General features: G+C 32.6%; 1 protein-coding gene across 11 annotated transcripts in view; it reads right to left on the reverse strand.

The window, feature by feature from the left end:
* Nucleotides 1-1,469: 1,469 nt before the first annotated feature.
* LOC106683910 (trafficking kinesin-binding protein 1) overlaps nucleotides 1,470-18,168 on the reverse strand; it is a 173,972-nt gene continuing 157,273 nt past the window's right edge. For 4 of the 11 annotated variants that reach the window (XR_001343616.3, XR_001343617.3, XR_001343621.3 and 1 more), the window contains one exon: nucleotides 12,217-12,235. Coding sequence is in view for 5 of the 11 variants with exons in the window: in XM_014425662.2 (XP_014281148.1) it covers nucleotides 1,855-2,117 (263 nt within the window). In the remaining 6 variants the exon portion in view is untranslated. Of the gene's footprint in view, nucleotides 2,118-12,197; nucleotides 12,236-18,168 lie in introns of those variants that run through there. The other 7 variants (XM_014425662.2, XM_014425663.2, XM_014425660.3 and 4 more) reach the window with 4 other exon arrangements.

The following is an 18,168-nucleotide window of genomic DNA, read 5'->3' on the forward strand; positions in this document are numbered from 1 at the left end:
AACCAATCAGGACTAACCACCTATTTTAGTTGAGAGATTTCGAAACAGTGCCAAAAAAATCGGAATTATACTGAGTGGAGGGGTGACGATGGTAATAATAATAATAACTAAAAGAATTATCTAATTTAGGAAAACTAGATATAAATTAAATGATACAATATATAACTAATATATACCGATAGAATATTTTTAAGTGGTACTGATAAGTAAATTCCAAAATATGGACAAAACTGAATTTTACAAGTAACTTCAAATTTTGTCAGCGTTCTCTTATTGCTATCATAAATATGAATGAGAAGCATCATCTTTCGGTGTACTATCTATAATTTCGAAACTCCTTACTATGCAATATCGTAGCAGGCACATTCGCAATATATAATGCAAACCATCCTCTAGATCGTAGAGCAAATGGGCTGTGAAATGCATATAGAGTATCTCGACACATCGGAAGTCCGCCCAGCAGTAAAATACTTCCGCCGTAGTAGTTTAACAGTATAAAATAAATCTTAATCTATTACAGTATGGGTTATTGCAATATTTTATTATCGTAGTATTCAATAATACTTTTAAAAATAAACCGCATTTTAGTGTAATTGCATCTTTAGCGCCCCTGCTGCAAATTCAGCCGATATATGGACGTACGGAATTGAGCTTTAAAGCTCCACTAAACCTTCGAATTCCTCTCGTATCAATCCTTAAAATCCAAAATCCTTCCTAAAATCATCAATGCTCCTTACTTTGTCACAAAGAAAATCATCCATAAAGACCTTAATGGTTCCACATATAACCGATCTAGCCCAAACCAGATACCATTGCTTCTATTATAAACTCCTTTAGACCGAAGCCATTAGTTTCTAACCTTGCTACCTCTTCCATTCCTAACAATCCTTCGTGGCACCTGTGAGGAAGTTGGCCACGAGACCTTTTAATGTATAAACATTATAAGAGTACTACCAATAGGTAGTTTCTCTACCGTTCGAATAGGATGTTTCGTTTTTTCTTCTATGATTATTTTTTTATATTAACCGATTGTTTACTACTACTACTACTACTGCTAACAATGAGAACTGGTCATTTAATTTATTTACAATTAATTATAATATAATATCATTCATTATTTATTTTTTTTTAGTTGTAAAATATTTATTGAAATGATACAACCAACCACACTCAACGTGAGTGAGTATTAATGGAGAATGTATTCAATCAAACTATAATAATAATAACAATAATAATTATAAAATAATACGTTTACATAAAGAAAAAGAAAGTACATAAATGAGTTAAATAAGCAAAATATATAAAGAACTAAGGTAAAGAAAATCAAAAACTGAGGTAAAATTATATAAAAATTCGATAACAAGAATTAAATAATTAATTAAAGAAATTTATTAAATAAAACAAATGGATCATTTAAAAAAAAAATAGAGATTTTTTTTACCCCTTTAGAAATTGAAAAAAATCCATATTAGCCTTCTATTTCTCGTGGTAGTTATTTTTCGAACCCATTTTTAATTCGCATATAATCTTTTTTTTAGGATATTTGATTTAACAGATGATTACAAACATCTTGTAGTCTTCAAGCATTTTATAGGTAATGATATATGGAAACCAGTACTAGAAATATACATTATAAAGGAAAAGAAAACGAACTATAATAAAATATAGTCTTGGACACAGGTAGGGCAGATATTTGGATCACTTTCAAAGCTTATCTTTAAATGAAAGTTTTAATGAGACCTTATGAGTGGCTTCTTATAACCATTCATCAAAAGTAGGAATAATACATTCTCGATTCAGTTCTTCAGTTGACTCTTTCAACCGTGGCATTCCAGTAGAACAGAGAAGATATCCTCAAAGGTCGAGACCACAGCTTTCTCTGCTACAGATACAGAACTCCTTCGGCGGTTCCATATTTGGCCAACAGTTCCAGGCAGAAAGGCAAAGGGAAACGACTCCATTCCGAAAGACGGATAGGAATGAGAGTGGCATCTGTATGCATCCTGAAGACATGCGAGGCCATCTGCAAGGCAAATCGTGACCTCTGCAACCGAGTGGCAAGGTGGGTGTCACCTGTCGGCACCTATATGGGAGGCGGAGGGTGGGGGTAAGCAGATCTGAAAAGGAACCAACATTTAGAGCGGGGCTCTATTCTTAGTGTATTTTCACTACATAATTGTTTTGAAATTTAATTTCTTAAAAATCAAATTTACCAGTTCAGACTCACATCTATAATTTTTTTTAAAATTAACATCTCCTACTGGAAGAGTTTATTAGAAACTAATATGAAAATGGTGAATGAATAAAATTTTTCGTGCTAAAAAACAAATTCTCAAAATTAACACATGCTACAACATTAACCTTACATCACTTGCTATATTGTCCTGCTGCAGCATAATGCGAAGATTTAGCAAGAATTAAGATATTAATTTAAAAAGATAAAAATATCGTATTGAATGATGACCATATGAATATTATTAATAGCAAATGCTTGCTAAATCTTCGCATTATGCTGCAGCAGAACAATATATTAAGTGATGTAAGGTTAATGTTGTAGCATGTGTTAATTTTGAGAATTTATTTTTAGCAACCTGAAGATGGGGGATTACCACGTCAACGGAAACGTTGTTGTCTTTGTAAAAACTAATATAATTTAAACAATGAAGAATTTTGTTCATTCACCATTTTCATATTAGTCTATATATATTTTTTTTTATTTTAGTTTAATTCTCTAGCTTTGGGGCTTAGTGGAGCCCATCGAATTCCACTCGTTTCAAATCCTTACAATCCAAAATCCACCATAAAATTCTGGATGGTCCCTATTATGTCAAAAATAAACTTAACCACAAAGACCTCAACATCCTATTCGTACCAGATTTGGCCCGAAATAGATATGCGTCTTTTCTTTCCAAAATCCTTACCCACCCAAACCCATTAGTTCATAATCTCTCATCCTTAACAACCCTGATAATCCTCCGAGGCGTATAAAAAGAAGGTGGCTATGGGATCTTCTAATTTAAAGCAATGATTGAAGTACCACCATTGGGTGGTTCCTTCCCAAGCTTATCGTGTGTTCTGAAACAGCTATCAAATTTACTTATTGTATTTTTTTTTTATACAGTTGCAAATTTTTTTTTTATAATTTATTTATTGTTATTTGCAACTGTATACATATATACACATCAAGTAAATTTGCTGTAAGTGATATTATGACATGATACAAACATGTGGAGAATCTACCCATTGATAGAACTCCAAAAACACTTCTAAAGGAGAAGATCTTGAGCCCGCCTTCTTTTCAGACGCTTAGGAGGATTATTAGGTAGTGAAGGAGAAGCCAGGTTAGAAACGAGTTGGTTTGGGTGGTTGGGAAGTTATTATGGCAGGATTGGTATCAGGTTCTGACCAAATCGGCAACATAGGGGACATTGAGGTCCTGATAGATGATTAGATTTGAGACAAAGTAAGGAGCATTAAGGATTTTACGAAGGATTTTGGACTGTAAGGATTGGATTCGAGAGGAATTAGATGGTTTAGTGAAGACCCATAGCTCAATTCCGTATGTCCAGATAGGCCTTATAATAGTCATGTAGATCAGTCTTTTGTAATGGATTGGAAGTTTGGACCGTTTGTCTAGTAAATGTTGTAATAGTCTGAATCGACGAGCAGTTTCCTGTCTTTTCATTCTTGTATGAGGATTCCATGTCAGTCCTTTGTCTAGATTTAGCATCGGTACGTATCTGGTACTAAGTAACAGATCAGCTCAACAGGAATAAGTTGGATATTAAATTTGCAAATTTAAAAAAAAAAAATGTTGATTCTGATAATGGAGTTAGTTTTTAATATTTTGAGGGGATTGTTAATTTTCTAACATTTTCCAGTCCTTCTTCAGCGCAATTTTTGTAAATCCAGATTGTAAATTAGATTTAAAGACGAATTCATATCCCTCAGAACGCGACAAACGCCAATAACCATTCAATATTGGCGCATAAGAAGTGTGAAAAATCGAAATTACTAAAAATAAGAAATCATTTCAGAATCTAATTTCACGTAAGAATCCATCATGATGGCTGCCATTTTTTTAGAACTGTGATGATGGAATTTAATACGAAATTGGATTTTTAAACGATTGTTTTCCCAATTTATGTTTGATTTTCCGCGTTTACGGTCAATGTCAAATATTGTTTTCCATTTTTGTCGATTATGCCCTATGGATTCCTTTTAAAATCTAATTTACTGAGAGAATAAAAAAAAAGGATTGAGTTCTCCATTCTATTTGCAATTCCAAAACAAGATATGCAGGAGAATACCTGAAAGACTACTGTTCCTAGGAAGATAAAGGTCATAAACTACTTGATAGAACATTTATCTACCTTTAATCTGAGTACTAGCAGACATCTGTACATCTTACGGTTCCTAAGATATATTTTTTCAGAAATCAAAATTTTTGTCCAAACAACTAGAAATCGACATTTTGTGAATATATTTGTCGACTATCATGAAAACTACTACTCCTGCGAAAGTAAATCTCATAAGCTACTTTATAATACATTAAACTAGCTTTACTTTGAGAGCTAATAGACATCTATACGTCGAATGGTTTTTGAGATATAGTTTTTCGAAAATAAATTCACTAACTACTGATTTTTGAGTGTATTTTTTAAGAAATGTTCCACTTTAAAAAGCTATATCTCATTAAATATAGAACGTAAATAGCTCTATTGGAGCTCATTTCAGAAAATTGACTCTATTTAAAACGTTTTCTTACGTTTTCTAGTGTTGTTAGTAATTTTCAAGATACAGAGCGCAGAATGAAAAATTAATTTTTATTTTTTTTACGCTTTGAAACAGCCGCTATTTTTATTCCCCTTACTTATACTTGGCAGACTCATTAATTTTGACTAGTCATTATACCTAGTTTTCATTAAAGTAATAAAAAAATTGGGGTGAAATAACTGCCTTTCTTCTCCTCTTTGGCTCTAGTACTAGTTCTATAATATACCGAGTTAGTAGTTGCAAAGCAGCATTCTATTGTCTGATAATTTTTCAAGGTTTATCCTCAGTTTTTAGTTTCCTTGAACCTTCGACGTTCGTCAGGTCAGTGATAAGGACAAAAAAAGATAAATATTCAAATTTATTAAAATAAAACAAACAAAATCCCATCCTGAATATAAGTGGGAAATCCCTTTTCATTACTATAGATTAAATAAAGTGCACCCTAAGCCTCAATAGTTACAGTGCAGCCTTCAGCGAACTATTGTCTTAGTGCACTTAAGTGCAGTATGTTCACACAACTCTTAACGTAAAACAATTACAGTAATAACGAAATAGCCTGTGAATCTTAATACAATTCATCCATTGCGCACATCCTCTTCAAGATTAATAAATACATGTAAGTTTATCAAGTTTGATAGGGAGTTTACATAACCAGCATTTATGTAAAATACATAGACTAGTTAATGTGTTGCGAAGGATATTCTAAGTAACTAATTTAATTCTCAAGTGCTCAAGATATAAAACGGACCCAAACTTGAATTTTGATTTGTAAATAATACAACATTAAATGTTGTACATTATGTAGAAGATGGTCAGGGGTGCGGTCAATATAAAAATAAAAGTACTTAACAACTATTTATTTGCCGACGTTTGGCCCTACATTGTAGAGCTTCATCAGACCTAAAAGGATACAAAACAACTAAAAATATGTTAGCGTAGTAAGATAATAAGATACAAAAAGGTAAATTAAGGTAGGGTTTTCCTCAAGGTAGTAGTATCCTTGGTCCATCCTCTACACCGTCCATGCAGCTGATATTCCAACCAATCCTAACACTATCCTCACCACGTATCCCGATGACACATGTGTGCTCGCAGTTAATAATAAACCATTAAATGTATCCCAAACTGTCCAATCCCATATCATAGCCCTCAAAGAATGGTGTCGTAATTGGAGGATTAAGATAAATTCCAACAAATCCCATCAAATCACCTTTACCCTTTGTCGTAAACCTACCGAGTGGACTACAGTTTCATTTGATAGTGTTACTTTTACCTCGGCCGAACAGATCCGCTACCTTGGACAATATCTGGACAAAAGACTATTATAAACTCCCTGACCACTCAAACCCCCTAGTTTCTAACCTTGCATCCTCTTCCATTCCTGACAATCCTCCGAGGCGCCTGAAAAGAAGATGGCCACGAGACCAGCTAATGTAAAATGTCATTAGATTGCTACCAAAGGGTACCATTTTAACTAAGACCATATTTACTAAATGTATTATGTAATATACAGTTGTAAATTTCAATTAAGTTATTAAAAAAAAAAAAAGGTAGGGTTAAAATTATGTAAACATAAGTGAAAAGCAAATTATAAACAAATAAGCAAAAAGAAGATTACGAAATAAATCCTAGTTATTGGTAGTCACCGGCAATCCTTTAAAAGTTGTAACATATGTTTTATGACTTTCAATTTTATAGGAGGAGAGTTGAATAAAATCAGAGTGGAGCATAAATTAGCTATAGTTGAAACTAATACCTAAAATAGTCATGGATGCGATTAATCAATGGTTCATTCATAAATAAGGGTCGTATCCATGGTTATATGGATAATTAAATGGTCATATAATTATGGAACTATAATTAGCTGTAGTTTTATCCATTGCTAATTATTGTCCATTTCTGGGTATAATCAATTTAGAGAAAAATAAAATATTTCTATTAAATATATAAATAATTGACGGTATCCTTCCAAATTATGAAGAAGATGGCTGGGAGTCAAAAGAAAACAAAAAATAATTAACAACTATTTATTTGCCGACGAAATTTGCTAGTATCTTTTAAGTTTCATTCATTTTCTCATTATTTTTTTCTTTTATTGTTTTAGTATATTTTTATCCATCAAAGAAATTTTCTTTTTTTTCTATTTTATGAAGGATTTTTTTCATTTATAATGAGGTCTAGATAATTGACCGTAGATTAATGCTTGGAGAAGTTTGTCGGGGGGTGCGGTCAGCAAAGAACAACATAAATAAACGTCGACATAAAATAAATAAATATGGTTTTGTTTATTTATCTTGTTCTTTGCTGACCGCACCCCCGACAAACTTCTCCAAGTTTTTTCATTTATCATTTTCATGTAGTTTTTTTTTTTATCTTTTATATTTTATATCTCCTTTATTATTTATTTTTATATTAAATATTATTTAACTATATTCTTTATTTTTATCAACCATATAATAGTCAATGATTGAGATATGTTAAAAAAAATTGATATTATGAACGGAAGTAATATGGTAACAATGAGAAAACAATTTTTAGGTTCTCTCCTTGAAAGTGGCCTAAGGGCCGAAACGTTGGTTTAAAATAAAAAACTGAGAAACTTGGATCATTGAAGTTAGTGTTATTATTTTTTTTTCATTTCTTTATTGCTATTTACAACTGTATATTATATCATATTTAGTAAATTTGATCTCAGTTAATATTGAGTATTACAGACGTGTAGACAAACTACTCATTAGTAGCACTCTAATGACGTTTTACATTAGCAGGTCTCGTGGCCTTCTTCTTTACAGACGCCTCGAAAGACTGTCAGGAATGGAACATTAAGGTCTTTATATGAGATTTTATTTGTGAAAAATTAAGGAGCATTGAGAATTTGACGAAGGATTTTGGATTATAAGGATTGGATATGAGAGGAATTCGAAGGTTTAGTGGAGCCCCAAAGCTCAACTCCCTATGACCAGATTGGCCTTATTACAGTCATGTAGATCATTCTTTTGTAATGGATTGGAAGTTTAGACCGTTTGTCCAGTAAGTGGTAGTAGTGTCCAGTATAGTCGAAATCGACGTGCAGTTTTCTATCTTTTCAGTCTTGTGTGAAGATTCCAAATTAGTCGTTTGTCCAGATGTAGTCAGAGGTAGGGGATCTGTTCGACAGGGGTAAGATCAACATTATTAAAGGAGACTTTAGGGCATTAATAAATAAATCAATATTTAATACAACATTTCAAATGTGAATAAAATGTTTTCAATGTCATTTGAAATGTGTCCTGAGATAATAAGAATTGGCAATTGTTCTTATCGTATTATTCATAAAAGGTGATAATGATTAAATAAATATTTCGATTCATTCATCGATTTAATACCCATCCTGATAATGCTCGGATACAAAATCTATGGTCTGTAATAAAATAAATTCTTCGATAATATTCAAACTGCAAGGACACAAGCGCAATAATTGAAGGTCCCGCAGTAAAAGTCTTATCTTTATCTCTAGGACGTAGGTAACTTGAGATAGCATTCTTTAAAGTTGTTATCTATCTATCCTTAACTTCGAGCCCGATAGTAGGTGATAGTAGAAGTGTCACAGTCGTTACGACCGTCGATGTATTGTGACAGTTGTTATTACACTGCTAACACTGCTAACGCTGAAGGAGAATGCTATCAGATGACAAGTGCAACATCATCATCCAGCAGTCAATTAGCAAGATCTAGATCCAGGTTAAGGATCATCTATCGCTGAAATAGCATTCTCATTCTGCTCAATGTAACTTAATACATGATGACAGAGAACTGTATATTAAATTCAAGATTTAAGTGGACAGTTGTATAGCTATGACATTTACCGTTGCACAGTAGTGAAAAACTGTCATTTTTAAGTAAAAACCTCTAAATTGTTTAAATCTTTTAATGCTTTAAATTACTGAGGTAAATAAAGAATTCCAAATAGAATATAACTATTTTATATTTTGACTAGTTTCGTATTGATCTGAGCAGAAACAGCACAGATAAAGTGCTCTACACTCTACAAAGTGGGGCGAAACGTCAGCAAATAAATAGTTAAAATTATTAACTAATTTTGTTTTCTTGCGACTGCACCCCTACCCATCTTCTTCATAATTATTCTATATTTTTCTTGTACGTTTCGAGACAATTATCCCTTACACCTTGCACCTTCGCATCTTAAAACTAAGTTATTCTTATCAACAATTTTTATCTATGTTATATATGTATATTTTTTATTTATTTATTGCTATTTACAATTGTACATTATAATACATTTAGTAAATTCAATCATGTGTATATTTAAAATTCTTGTAATCATATTTACTAAATATTTGTCATTTAATAATAACTTAATTGTTATAATTTTAGGATGATAAGGAGCATGAGTGAGGGATAATTGTCCTGAAACGTTCTACAAACAAAATATAGAATAGCTTATATTCTATTTGGAATGTCTTTTCACCTTAACAACGTAAAACAATATAATAATCAAACTTCCTAAAAAGAAAATCTAGTTTAAATCTTCAGTAATTCCTATGTTAGTTAATCAGGGTGTTAAATTCAATGGAATGCATTTATTTTATTTTAATATTTTTTTAAAATTCTGATAATATTTACAATTGTAAAAATATAAATCTTAATTTTTAAATCATTATTCTTTTAAATAAAATGTCATCCTTACTTATAATAGTTAATTTGATTATTGTTCTCAACATATTTTGGTTACACCTTCCAAGAAGGCCCCTGACATTTCCGGAAATTAGCTTTAAAAAAAATAAAGAAAGAGTAGGCCTTATGATATTGTCAAATAAATTCGATACAATTATTACCATTATTTGTCAATTAGTAAACCAAAAAAATTAGCAAATTTTTGTTTTCATATCTTGAAAATTGTCTAGAAAACATTCGGAGAATCATAAACTATATTGAAAAACAAACTCCAGAGAAAGAGCACGCTCCAGGATACTAGACTTGACTAGACAATAACATCAATAAAACACTCTCTTCTTTGTCATCTTAAAGATTTCACACAAGATGGCAAGTGATAGTTTTTGGATCATTTGTAGGTTAGCGACGGTATGCAACAGGGATGGCACCCAGTTACAGCCCGGTAGAGATCTTCCATGTCTTCGGCCGGCGCACGAGGGTCGTCCTCAGTCATTATCGATTCTTCTTGCTTTTACCTCGAGAAACACATCTAACAGGACATGGGATAAAACAGTAGTCGGGATGAGATCTACAATTATGGAGCCGCTTTATCAGAGGAGAAAAACTGTGGGAAAATGAAACAGAAATATTAAAATTTCTTACATATGAAACGTCGCTAATTGTTAAATATCTAACTGTTGTCGAAGATACAAGTATCATGAATGATTTTGCACCAAACAGGAAAAATATGTTGGAAAATCATTACACTTGACGGAAAAATCACCAACGTGTGCCATAAGCTCCAAGAGATCGCGGGCTAGGCTACACACTATTATCAAGATAGTATTGGGTTGTAAAATATTTACATATAGGTGTTATATTTAAGGCCAGTGGCTACTAACTCCAAGGACCAGAGTTCGGATCCAGCTGGGCAGAAAAGTGTTTCACTGTAGCCGTGAGTCAACTCCTGTTGAGGTTCTTCTGGGGTCCATCCAGCCCCCTAAATTGGTTAACAATCTGACGGTCGGCCGTGATTCTGATTCAAATCACCTCCTTGCACAACCGTTAGTCTAGTAACAGTACTCCCTTACAATGTACCGAGCCCCTGACCCTTCATGGGTTGTAGCGGTACAGATTTAATTTAATTAAATTAATATTAATTAACTGTATAATATTGTTAATTTTTATAGTACTTGATAATGGACCTGCCTTCATACTACCGGATTAAAGCCTGAAATTCCGGCCAAAACGTTGGCAATATTAAAAAAGGTTTTACATATTTGTGCTCTCTACTGACCACACCACCCAACTATCACATCCTCATTTATACTCCATAGTCAAATATTAACTCATGATCATTTAAAATAATTTTTGAATGACTTTTTTTTATTAATAATTTGTCAAAAAAAAAAATGTTTCATCCAAATACCACTAATCCTACCTAAAGTTTCCTAAGCGTTATGTATACAGCAAGTCACAGTCAGCAACAGTCAAGAACCACCAGTTCTGTTATATAAAAACATTCCCTTTTTTTTTTTTTTAGCCTTATTTGTATTTCCAGTTTTTATATATACAGATTAAGTAATATTTATTTCCTTTCTGTTCGATATTGTTTATTTTTAAATTATTTAGGTCAAATTATGAAAATTTTAAAGAGAAAGCGAATAAAACTCGTTGGTCGATTTCATTCATTAATTATCTCAAAAAAAAAGTTTTGGTGTGGAAATACGACGTATTACAATTTTAAGGAGTAAGATTAATTTTTTGACAGAGTATATTCTACTACTGTAGCCGTGAGTCAGCTCTGTGGGTTCGTGAGCCCTCGAGATCCACCGAGCCTCATAATGTGGGTACTTTAAAAAAAAAAATCCTAAAAAATCTGGCGGTCGAGCGTGATTCTGAACATTAAATTCAATTCTTTCTGAAATATTTCATTTTTTTTTAAAGTGTCTTTCTACATCCTATAAGCTGAGGTTTTTTAAAAATTTTAGTATTTATTTTTTTAAAATTATTTTTTGTTTCACTGTGGCAGTACCGTCAGCCCTGTGAGTTCTGCGGTACCCAGCCTCATCAAGAGAGTACCCTGAAATAGATAAAAATCTGGCAGTCGAGCGTTATTTTAACCAAATCACCTTCTTGCACAACCGTTGGTCTAGTTACAATACTTCCTTACAAAGTACTGTAACCCTGACCCTTCATGGGTTGTAGCAGTATAGATTTATTTATTTATTATATAGAACAGACTGGCTATGTTATACTCAAACTCGTCGGTCACGTAAAGTTTATATATATATATTTACCCCTTATACATTATTATTTAATATTATTTTTGTACTTCTGTTGAACTGAAATTTCATTTGAGAACCTATGTAATATAATGCAATGAACCTATATGAACTATTCTAGTTTCATTTTATTTTCTCAAAACATTCAGAACTGATTTAGCCAGGCCTTGCAAACCTCTCTGATGAAGACCTCAAACTCAGGTCGAAACGGCATGAATAAATAATGTTTTGTTTATTTAAGTTGTTTTTTTTTCTGACCGCACCCCCCGACCAGTTTCTCCAATTATTAAAAATCTTAGTTTTTAAAAATTAATGCTGTGCCTATATTAATTAAAACATATATGATTAGGTTTCTGAATTGACTGATAATAATATTAACGTTATTTAAATTTTTTTTTTTCAATTTTGTCAGTTACCCTATGATTTTATTGAAAATGTAATAATGACACATGAGAAAGTATTGTATATTAATAATACTTACTTAGTAGAATGAGGTATTTATTTTGATAACCAGTACTTACCTAAAAAAAAAAAATTATTATTACACATAATAACATTGGTTTTATTATTATTAAAATTATTACACAATTTTATATATATATTGGTGGGTCTTGAGGATGAGTCAATAATACAACTTTGTTTTGGCGACGTTTCCCAACTTTATTGTTTGCATAGCCATGCCCTACAATGAGAAAAACCGGTTTTTTGGGAGGTTTTTTTTTTTTTCAGAAAGATCACTTATTCTTAAAAAGAAAAAAAAGTTTTTTCTCATTGTAGAGCATGACTATGCAAACGATAAAGTTGCGAAACATTACTAAAACAAAGTTGTATTAGTGAATGATCCAACAAAAAAAAAAAGGATGCTTACAACAGTGGAGAAAATTTATCAATATATATATTTTTTTCATTCATAAATTTATATCCCAACATCGTATATATACATTTATAGAGTGAGAGATACACATAATATAATGTGATGCGCGCATCTCACAATTTTCACATACGACCTAAGTTTAAGTGGAAATTGATCTTGATCCGTGCTCCTTTCAGATCATTATATATATTAATAATAATTCATTATATATATATTTCATATGTTCCTAAGTGAACCTAATAATTACTCCATATAACTAATTATACAAATCAACAAAATAACATCCATAACCATTAATTGGTAAAGGATCCCACGAACGACATGACCTGGTACAGTTGTTGCTGACACACCTTACACCCTAGCGTGTAATCCTCCTTTAGACGACATGTACTGGTACCTGACACACACTTCAGAACTAATAGGATGTGCGGCTTCCTACGGGCAGATCCCCGTGAAAGCGTGGACACCTAATGGTGCGGCAAGATCCGCGCCGGTCCATTTGCCCCTATCCGCGAGCCAATGCTTTTCCTATTACAGACACTGTAGTATTTCCTATCCCTGTGGCTACCTCATCCTCGACTCCATGGAGAATGGATTCATTAGTTCTCTATTTCGAATAGTCGCAGGTTAATGGCCTGTGAAATGTTTGCCCAACATGTCAACCTGGAGGAAGTTTTTTCCAGTAGGAATATTAAACCGTACTCTTGAATAATGTCTACATCCTCCGATAGTATCTGGAGTAATGTTTTCGGTAATAACTATGTATTATGTATAATTTGTAAGGGGTACCCCCTCGCAGTTATGTGAATTTTAGTATAAGCCACGTATGTATATGGATATAAATCAACTTAGAATTTGGGAGGAACCCCATTTTAATCCGATTGCGGCGTCCAGTGCCATTTTGGTTTATACGTAGAAATCCATTTACCCATGTAATGCAATTTAAATATATTTTCAATTTAATTGAATAAGCATTGTACTCATTAATAGTTTCCTCTTTTGTTTTGTTTTTCTAATCGTGGTAGTTTTCATTATATTAGTTGAATAAAATCACAAAGTGATTATTTCTGGTTACCTGTGAAAACAAAAATTGGTTTTGGAATATCTTTATATCAGGTATTATTGAACAGGAGGAACTCTATTAGGGCCTAAATTGAAGTTCATTAATTCGCACTATAAAGTATTTTATAGTCATATTAGGTAATAAAATAAGTTCGTAGCGTTTTTTACTGGTGATTTCAATAAAAACTTCTGATTCTTGTAAATATTTTTAATTAACTATATAGGACCCATTTTGATCTGCTACATGTTGCCATCTTTTAGGTAATTTTTTAATTCTGTCCTCCCAGAACTTCTCAGATTTTTGCGCAATGAATTCCTCTATGTGCGTTTTGCAGTCCTCGAGCGAATTAAAGTGTTTCTCGTTAAGAGTTTTGAAGGGCCCGAAATAAGTGAAAATCTTGAGATAAGGTCTGGTGAATAGGGTTGGTGGGGGATCACATCCTAGACAAACTCCAATGATTTATGCCGGGTCTGCAAATAAACGTGAGGACGGGCGTTATCGTGGTGGAAAACTATGCCTTTGGGATTATGAGACACAAATGATTTGAGACACTTGCATGAGATATGTTAAGCGTTTCAGCGATAGCCCGCGTCGTTGAGTGAGGGTTGTCTGAGTCCAAGCTTGAATTTGGTCATCATCAACAGTTGAAGGACGACCTGAGTAATCTTTCCGTAAATAAAAAATCATTAAATGACGAAAATGATTTTTATTTTCCTTCCATTTTGAGCAAGCAAAATACTACTTAAAGATAAGGAATCTCGGTTGAAACTGACGCATAAAAGCACCTTAACTAATCCTTTTTTAGAATATGTAAACATCATTGTCCAAGTAAACATTTATAAACATAGAGAGGTTTAAATTGAAATATTGAAAAACGCTACGAACGTATTTTACAACCCAATATTTCAGCTACATAGAAAGTCTTCCGTACAATTATAGGAACGATCTGGGACCAGAGCCTTAGCACATGGCGGAGAAGAACAATGAATGCACTATATTTGGCAAGACCCCACATGGGAAGCCAAACACCAGATGTATAGACAGAATCGACAAATATGCAAAAGAGCTGCATGCAGCAAACTGAAAAGTAGTAGCCCAAGATAGAAGCAAGCATGAAGAAGGCTTGTTTGGGCGGCCAAAGATCCACAAGGTATCCTGCATAGCCATCCGAAAAAAAATATCAGGTACTTATAATACTCTAGAAGTTAATATAAATAAAATTAAAAATATGCAACTGCCAATTGGAAAAATCTGTTATGTTAGGTCTCCTTTTTATAATCGTATTTTTCAAACACTTTTACAAATGAATTCATTTAAAAAAAAAAATTATTTACATATCTTTCAGGATCATTAATAACGAAAATAAAAATCATTATAAAAGTTATAAGCACTGAACCGAGAGATAAACGTCCAAAACGAAATAGCGAATTTGTATCAAATCATTTTGATCCAAACCTCTCTAATTCACTGTACAACTATTTCAATAAAAAAGTAAGATAATATTACAAAATCGTCTACAATTTTTTTAAGTTATAGAGAAATTTGTACATAAATGGATATTTTCTCTTCAGAACTAAAAAACAAAATCAGAGTTCAAACCATAGCTATTTTAAAAATTATATCGGAGAATATAGAAAAGAAAATTTTTGAATCGTTTCCTTTTCCCCAGATACGTTTTATCTCAAATTGATAAGTAATGAACCTAAATTGTGAGGGATAAAGCAAAATCGTTTTGTTTTTTCACCACTTGTAATCTTCGAGTAGTTGTAGTTGATTCATTGCCCCTGGTATTACACACTTCATTGAACACAAATATTGCTTTGTTCTTTTTTTTTTCGATGAAATAAGATCATTATGGTAAAGTTCTACGTTCACTGAATGAGGATTCAAAAAAATAATCTATTCGAGATCGGTCAACCATTGTCTTCCAGTGATTCTCGAGAATTTTTTTTTTTTTTTTTTTTTTTTGTCAGTAAATATACTTGATTCCTCTAGACGATTGCCCTAGATAAGAAAGCAGAAATGATAGATTCTTACACATATTATCAGGACAAAGTTTTAATGCTATTTTTTTTGTATACATTTATTACTTTTTTATATATATTTTATGATGTTTATATATATATATATATATTTAAACAATAACATTTATTAAATTGATATGAGAGAAAAGTAAAGTCAATAACAAAAATTACAACATTCGTAGACTTAACAAAAAAAACTAATGCTCTCAAATGGGGCGAAAAAACAACAAGTTAAATTGAAAAAAGGACGAAGAGAAAATAGAAGTTATATCAAAAATATAATTGATAAATACAGAATTTATAACAGGTTGTCTTGAAGCAGCCTGAGTTTGTTTTCGGGTTGAGGTTGAGTCTCCCATGTTGTAGGACACTGCTCCTTTAACTGTCGGTAATAGGGATCAGAAATTTATGAATTGTTCTTTGATGTAATCCTGTATTGATTCCATACCTCTAGGATTAAACGCAAAGGCAGTGAAAACGTGCGTAAACCCAGTAATTTTATATGGATCTCAGGTATGGTCGGTAATAAAAAACTGCTTTGATAGATGAGCAAGGAAACAAATGCAATTTTCAAGAAGTATGACGGATATCAAAAGAAAAGACCACATCAGCAACAGAAAAGTACAGTCTAAAATTAAAATGGAGGTGGGCTAGTATAGTTACCACAGATATATCGAAGACGAGAAATATGTGAAAATAAGGTGGGAGTTTTAATTTTTTTTTCATCAAACTTGGCGAAAGTAATAAAAAAAAAAATTATTTTGAGATATTATTATTAAATGAGAAAGTTGTTTACAAAATAACTTCTGCTACAACCAAAAACATTTTCTAGGAGAAAGAATTCGAAAAGATTTGCTAATTGATTTCAATATTTTGCAAAAACTCGAGCGGTAAAAATTTTTTAATAAAAAGGCAAAACTAAAAATGTTTATTTGCAGAAGTCTAACCACAATCGCGCCCGGTAGGTAGGGCGTGGAATGTAAGGTCAATGCGACATGAAAGTTGTGCTGAATTCCTGTCACAGAGAATTTTTACTATTTCTAAAAAAATCGCCAAAAACTAATTAAAAAGATATTATATTTTTAATTTAGAAATGGCGCAACTCATTAAAAAAAAAAGACTTAGATATAGAGTTATGGTGAACGGTCCAACATACATTCATTTCCGTTAATCTGGACACCTGTTTCTAAAACGTTTCGTGTAATAAACATGGTAATTATAAAATCATAATATATGACATAGAACTACTGACTGGGACCATAAAGATGGCTGCTGGATGTACCCACGACCGTGCCCGCAGACCCGCTACCTGCCCATCAGGATAACAGTTTTATTAAAAGATGTCTTTCACAGATCAGCGACCACTGTAACGGTCGGATCTACTCAGTGTTGGATCAGGGATATCCAATCTCGGGACAGCAACGTCAAGTATGAAGTATAGTAAAATAATTCACTAAAAAGTATTAGGGTAAAAGAAAAAAAGTTAGTGGACCTGATTTTTTTAATTAAACTTAAATTTTAAAACGGTCATCTTCAATTGGAATGGATAGCTCAGTAGTAAGGCACTGTGCTACTAACTCCAAGAGATTCGAATCCGGTTATGGCATATAATTATTTATTTATATATAGGGAGATGGTCATGGTCCCTGACCATCTCCCTATATATCAATTTATACGGTCAACTATACATACATATATATAATTATTTATTCTGTTACTCTGGCTAGGAGTCAATTCTGTGGGTTCGGCAGCCCTACAGGGCCTACCCAGCCTCATTACGTGAAGCGGTACCCTAAATTGGGGAAAAATCTGGCGGCCTAGTAATAGTACTTCCTTACACAGAACCACACACGCACGAATTCAATTTAATCATCAATACAAATAATTATGCGAACATTATTAATAATCTGTTTCACCAAAAAGCATTAAAAAAAAATTTATGTTGTGTATTTCTGTAACAAAAATTTCTCTTCTTGTTCTGGCACGACAGACCGTAGAGGTCCACGTCCTCGCGCGATGTACTACGGAAATACATCGCGCGTTTCTTGACGAGGTTTTCATATGGTTCGTCACTCCCACGCCTATTTTTGTAAGTGCCACCCATTGGCTAACGGGCTTCACAGATGCCCAGGGGAGGCTATGAGTGATTATTGTGTAATAATATGCTTGAAAAAATCGCGGGTAGAGCCGGACTCAAACTCACAACCTACGGGGTTGATAGACAGGTGCACTACAACACTGCTAACGTCGCAATATGTAACAATAATACACCATAAATAATAATACAATAAATCCGATCCATGAACTTCAGCATATAAGATGCGTAGTGGGTACTTAATACGACAGATTTTGACAGACCTATTATAACTCACAGTTTGCCATTTTAATATCTCTGAATGTTTGTTGAAAATAAATCATATAAAGCAACCGTCGTAGAAGAGGTGGTTAATATTTTTGCCAGCAGTCTCAGAAGGCTGATGCTCTCATAGCAAC

The sequence above is a fragment of the Halyomorpha halys genome, unplaced genomic scaffold, assembly GCF_000696795.3.
Source record: "Halyomorpha halys isolate HHAL.00 unplaced genomic scaffold, Hhal_1.1 Scaffold527.1, whole genome shotgun sequence".
Classification (NCBI taxonomy): Eukaryota; Metazoa; Arthropoda; class Insecta; order Hemiptera; family Pentatomidae; genus Halyomorpha; species Halyomorpha halys.